The sequence below is a fragment of the Etheostoma cragini genome, chromosome 18 (assembly GCF_013103735.1).
Source record: "Etheostoma cragini isolate CJK2018 chromosome 18, CSU_Ecrag_1.0, whole genome shotgun sequence".
NCBI classification, from domain to species: Eukaryota; Metazoa; Chordata; class Actinopteri; order Perciformes; family Percidae; genus Etheostoma; species Etheostoma cragini.
In genome coordinates, this window is record NC_048424.1 from 2,671,957 (window position 1) to 2,678,229 (window position 6,273).

The following is a 6,273-nucleotide window of genomic DNA, read 5'->3' on the forward strand; positions in this document are numbered from 1 at the left end:
CCCCCCCCCCAAACCCGCTGCTGCTGCAGAACCCTGCACAGCTCAGTTTATTATTTATTTCATCCTTAGTTAATAGATCAGTGGCGGCATCTCTTCATAGGTGTAATTTACAATGAAAACTGGCCAGTGCAACCCCCCACCAAATCCTATTATACCTTTCTTTACATAAATAAAGACATTTGTACCATAAATTGTTGCAAACAAAATCACCAGAATACAGAAGATTAAGTGTTTTTCACACACAATTTCCATTTTGCTCAAAAGTGTAGATCTCAACTACCCCTCTATAAACTACAACACACGCAAAAATATCTTTTAATTTAATAAAAAGTGTTTCCAAAGGTATTTTTTAACAGTAAGTGTTGTAGTACAACTAGGAGGAGACAAGTTATAATTGATGAAATCCAAAATGATGTAGCTTTGGTGATGAGAAATTGAAGCCCTAAACAGAAGATTCAAAGTAATTGCAGGATGGGAGACGTCCCTTTGTTGTCGCCTGTTGGTCTGACTGCTCTGTATTTGATCATTTCAGCTCTGGCCACAGCTGAGGACTTCCAGATCCGACCTCACGCGCTGTACGTTCACTCCTACAAGGCGCCGGCGTTCTGCGACGACTGCGGGGAGATGCTGTGGGGGCTCGTCCGACAGGGCCTCAAGTGTGAAGGTAAGAATGTGGTAACAAGGCGCGGCATGTTAAGGCTTGATTTTCACGGGGGGGGGGGGGGGGGGGGGGGGGGGGGGGGGGGGTTCATTCTTGGCTTTCCCCAAAGTATTTCTTGCTTTCTTTCAATGTTTTTGTTGTCTTTTTTTGGAGGGTTTTGTTTTGGGAAGAAAAGAAAAAACATTTGCAGCCTCTGGTGTTTTTTTAACCAGAAAATCAGAGAATGTAACACACACAGTCTCTCTCAAAGAGACACACACACACACACACACACAGTCAGTCACACAAACAGAGTTAGAGCTGCAACGATGAATCGATCAGTTGTCTATTTAGTTGTCTATCTATGTTGGTAACCTAATAATTGTTTTCGGCACTTTTTATGAATATGAAAAATCAACTTCTCTGATTCTGGCTTCTTAAATGTGAAATGTTTTCTACAAACCCCAATACCAATGAAGTTGGGATGTTGTGTGAAAGTACAGAATACAATGATTTCCAAATCCTTTTCTACCTATATTCAATTGAATACACTACAAAGACAAGATATTGATTGTTCAAAATGATAAACTTTATTGTTTATATAGTTTTTTCACTCATTTCAAATTTGATGCCTGCAACATGTTCCAAAATAGCTGAGACAGGAGCCTGTTAACACTCAATAAGTGTTTGGGAACTGAGGACACTCATTGTTGAAGCTTTGCATGAGGGATTCTTTCCTATTCTTGCAATATGTACGACTTCAGTTGCTCAACAGTCCGGCGTCTCAGTTGAGCTTTATAATGCGCCACGCATTTACAATGGGAGACAGGTCTGGACTGCAGGGAGGCAAGGTTAGGGCTACACAGCCACGCTGTTGTAACAAGTGCAAAATGTGGCTTTTAAATTAGCAGGAATGACCCTGAAAAAGACGTTGCTTGGATGGCAGATAGTCCTTTTCCTCTCTGGCCCGGGGGACATGACCACCCCGATTTCAAAATGTGGACTTGTCAGACCACAGCACACTTTTCCCCTTTCCGTCAGTCCATCTCAGATGAGCTCGGGCCCAGGGAAGCCGGCAGCGTTTCTGGGTGTTGTTGATGAACGGCTTCGCTTTGCACGGTAGAGTTTTCATTTGTACCTTTTAGATGTAGCAACGAACGGTGTTACCTGACAATGGTTTTTCGAGTGGTGTTCCTGAGCCCACTGGGTTATGTCCTTTACACGATGATGTCTGTTTTTAATGTAGTGCTGCCTGAGGGATCAAAGGTCACGGGCAGTCAATATTGGTTGTCGGCCTTGCCGATTACACGCAGCGATTTCTCCAGAGTAGTCAACATAATCCCTGACCTTAGCCTCCTCTTCAGGCTACATTTACATTGCTAAATTTTGGTTTAAAAACCAATATCTTCTGTTACGTTTGCCCCTCTCACTCCCCCTGCTCTGGTGTTTTCTCCTCTCATTCCCTCTGCTCTGGTGTTTTCCCCTCTCATTCCCCCTGCTCTGGCGTTTTACCCTCTCATTCCCCCTGCTCTGGTGTTTACGGCCTGCTAAACCGGAGACATTTGAACACTTCTGACCTGTTTTGGTTTGGAATCTGCGGGGTTGTGTTGCCGTCTCAACGGCCACAAACTGAGACCTTTGGCAACACCAACGCCAACGTGTCACCACCTGATTGGGTTTTATCGGATACGTCTCATTGTCTTTGACAAAGCTACTACTGTTACCATGGCAACTACCAGCAATGGCGCCACCTCCGAGAATGTTGATGAGAAATTTTGCTGTTAGTTTAAACAGAGTAGTTCTTCTACCGGAGCTAAAAACACTTGCGCAGTGCACAGAGATCGCTTTTGGCTCAAAACTACGCTTAAAAACCAAAAGGTAGCAATGTAGATGTAGCCTCAATTCCCTGAATGTACATTTTTAAGGGAAAAACTAATCGACACATTGATTGACAATGAAAATAATCGTTAGTTGCAGCCCTAGGTTGAACGTTTTTGGATTGTTATTCCTCCGGGTAGTTTATTGTCCTTCTTGCAGTTTCATGATGCCCAAGAAAGGTTTAATTTCCACCAGAAGGGAAGGGAGAAGTGTGCAAAAGAAATGTGTTATTAACAGCCGTGATTGTGATTCTAAGATTAGCTAGTCAACAAGCTGACAAAACACACAAGTGAATGACAGGAAATGGAGCGGAGGACCGGTGATATGGCCTTGCATCACCTCAAAAGCTGTGCAGCAGCTCCAGAAACATTAGATCTATGAAGTCAAACAGGTGTCAGGCAGAGCAGCAACGGATCGTCAGGATATCTGGGCCTTTTAAACTATTCAGACAAGCTTCCTGCCAATTAAACTTTTACGAGCGGACGTGATCAGTGTGTGCTCGGGATATGAGAGAAATCAGATGTTAATGAGAATAACAGAGACAAATAAGCTGCACGTCGTTCCCTGTGAGTGACTAAAATATGTAATGATCAATTAACAAAAAAATTATCTTTATACGTATAAAGCTCGACTGTTCTGACCTCCGACCCGCTGAGACATGGGAAGTTCAGCTTTCTGGATTAATTCTGCATTTGTCATGATTGTTTTATGAATTTTAATCAAGTTCTAAAATATGTGACACATATGCAAACAGTGTCTTCCGGCGATTTAAGGGTCCTTAATCCAGAAATGTTACATTTTTAATTGAAGAAGAAGAACATTTCCCCGTTCATTTCTTTTTTCTTTTTGTGGGATTTCGTCTCTTTGTAATCATTTTTGTTTCTTTGTGTGTCCCTTTGTTAGTCAGGCTATCACCAGACTAAGATCATTAGCTCTCTGCACAAGAGGCGTGACCAACGGGCCTAGTTCAAATGACTGTGTACGTAATTAGATAGTCCTTCAACCAATCAGACCACGACGTGGTTGCTGCGCTTCGGTGGCGTTCGGTGTCCACGATGTTGAATGTAAACAAGAAGCTGCTTTGGTCGCTTCTCCATCGTCATCGTGTTAAACCCGCCAATGGCGCGCCAGGTAGATAAGCCAGTTTGTGATTGGTTCCCGCAAAATCATGAACTGAAGCAGGAGCATTAAACGTGCAGGTTCCTGGACTGAGCTGCAGGGCGAAATCAAACCGCTGGCAGAGTGGGCGGGGCTCACCCAGTCTATCCCTTTGTGGTAGTTTTGCGTCTCTTTTTTTCTCATCATTTTGTAGCATTATTGTGTCCATATCTGTGCGTCAAACATAAGAAAATCTAGAGCAGATAATATATAAATATAATATTATTCAAAAAGCTTAAAGACTAAACTTGCTAAAGACCACAATCTACATTCATAACATCTAAAAAAAGGTCTTTTAGTTCCATTTGTTTGGCTCGGGTGCTGCACCTAACTCTTATAACAGCAGGAAAAACCCTAACATACAATATTTATAAAATAAAGAGGAACTATTTAAAGTTGGATGAGTGGTGGGAAAAATAACAAAGCTTCGGCTTTGTCCCGCTCCTTCTTTGCAACATTGTTTGTAACACTTTATATATATTAGTTTTCCTTTTATTGGGTTTTTATCTTATTATTTTATTGTCTTAAATAAAAATATAAGCAATAAGTTTAATTTCCACTGAGGCTGTGCTCAAACTAACACACACACACACACACACACACACACACACACACACATTTTGCCTGGTGTTTGAGTCTGAAAGCTGCAGCGACTGTACAGCAGGATGTCTTCATGGACGCTGACTTCCTGCGAGTATTTTTCACATCTTTCAAGTCCCGATCTCAGCGTTCAGAAGCCTCAGAGCAAATATCAACTGTAGTGATGCCAAGCAGAGACGAGCAACGCTTGATTGTTGACGTCAGCGCAGAAAAACACGTGTTCTGCTTGTATAACGTTTGGAGGTTCAGACCGCTTAAACTGACAAAGGAATGAGACTGATGTGAGTGAAGGACAGGGACTCCTCGATGGATGAAAACCTTTGTTCATCTGTGTGAATTCAAAGTATCAAGCGTCAACAACCTCTCTAACCCACATCCTGAGCTCTTTAAAATTCATTTACTTGACTTTTGATTTGGGCGTCATTGCATTTTTTCTTGACTTGTCCACCTTTAATCACAGCTTTGACATGAAGGTGGAGAGAGAGGGGGACGACATGAAGGAAACCCCCGCAGGTCTGATTCAAAACCCTGGGCCTCTGTGTCGAGGAATACACCTCTTCAAAGATATTCACTTGACTGTCAAAGAGGAGAGAAGAAACTAGAGAATATTCACATGTAAAAAGCTGACATCAGACATTCTGCTGCATATAAATATTATATATAACTTAAATCAGAAGATTCAAAAGAATCTGTGAAAAAAAAATGTAAATGATGAGTACCCCAAAGTTTCTCTTGTCTTGTTTTCTTTTTGGATTACTTTTCCTTTTCTCTATTCTTTTTGTTCTCTCATTTCTTCCTTTCCTTTTTTAAATTTGTATATGTTTTTCATCCTTTTTTCAATAGCATTTTCTATATGCTACGTTTCGTTGAATTTTTTTTTTTTTAGGGAACACTACAAGCTCAAATTCTTCAAGGGTTACTTATTTTGTCGTATTTGTAACACTATTTTTTGCCCACATAAATAAATCAAATCAAGATTAGAAGACAACAGCACAAACAAACCGAACAACAGAAGGACAAAAATAAAATCACATGAGACATACACATGTAAAATTATTTCTTTTCCTCTGCAGGATGCGGACTGAACTACCACAAACGTTGTGCGTTCAAGATCCCCAACAACTGCAGCGGGGTGAAGAAGAGACGGTTGTCCAACATCTCGCTGCCGGGCGCCATCATGTCCATCGCTCGTCCGCCGTCCACAGAGTTCACCCCGACTCCGCAGGAGGAGGTGGGTCTGCTGCCTCTGTCACCTAAAGTCTCTCACGTCAGTCTAGTCTGAAGAAGACTGCTTTTGTTTTTAAGGTCCATCAGTTTTACAGTTTCTTCTGAATGTGTGTTTATCGGTCAGTCAGAGGAATAATCTGGAGCTACAGAGGAGTTAGATTTTCCTGCAGGGCAAACATTGAAAATACACAGCAGATAAATTCATTTAAAGGTCCCATGGCATGAACGTGTCACTAACATTAATATGAGTTCCCCCAGCAAACCGAGCCCTGGGTATCCTGCTCTGCCTTTGAGAAAATGAAAGCTCAGATTGGCCGAACTGGAATCCTGCTCCTTATGAGGTCGTAAAGGGCATGGTTACCTTTCTCTGCTTTGAAGAGAATTTGGCCCGCCCATTAGCAAGAGAGAGAGACATCATGGCTTTCAAACGAGCAAAGTAAACTGGCAGTTGATTTTGCGAGAGACTCTAGTCACGCTCATCCTGCTCCTTGTTTTCCGGGTTAACGCTACACCAATCAGATTGGTCATTTAAGTTTGACTGCCGGCTGTGCCCGCCTTCCGACTGAGCATGTCAGGTCATTCAAAATGAAGGCCAACGGCCCCTTCGTGGGCACGGAAAACACCAAACAGACTCGAGTCACCGACCTCGCCAGACTGTCTAAAGGCCGATTATCAGGTTGGTGTGTTGGCGCCTGGCTCTAGTGGCTGTAATTCTGCACCAAGGCTGAATTTTGGGAAAGAGACTTCAGATACAGTATTAGGGGACCACT

The 6,273-nt window shown here is 42.4% G+C and overlaps 1 protein-coding gene and 1 long non-coding RNA gene across 3 annotated transcripts in view; one reads left to right on the forward strand and one right to left on the reverse strand.

Moving 5' to 3' along the window:
* Positions 1-4,904, reverse strand: part of LOC117961064 — a 12,575-nt gene extending 7,671 nt beyond the window's left edge. Inside the window, exons 1-3 of the long non-coding RNA XR_004660305.1 lie at positions 4,829-4,904; positions 4,717-4,724; positions 3,151-3,154 (exon numbers count right to left, since the gene is read on the reverse strand). This is a non-coding gene — a long non-coding RNA (uncharacterized LOC117961064). The remainder of the gene's footprint in view (positions 1-3,150; positions 3,155-4,716; positions 4,725-4,828) is intronic.
* LOC117961001 (serine/threonine-protein kinase D3-like) overlaps positions 1-6,273 on the forward strand; it is a 35,569-nt gene that overhangs the window by 14,542 nt on the left and 14,754 nt on the right. For both annotated transcript variants that reach the window (XM_034899355.1, XM_034899354.1), the window contains exons 4-5: positions 533-664; positions 5,350-5,507. In XM_034899355.1, coding sequence (XP_034755246.1) covers positions 533-664; positions 5,350-5,507 — 290 coding nt within the window. The remainder of the gene's footprint in view (positions 1-532; positions 665-5,349; positions 5,508-6,273) is intronic.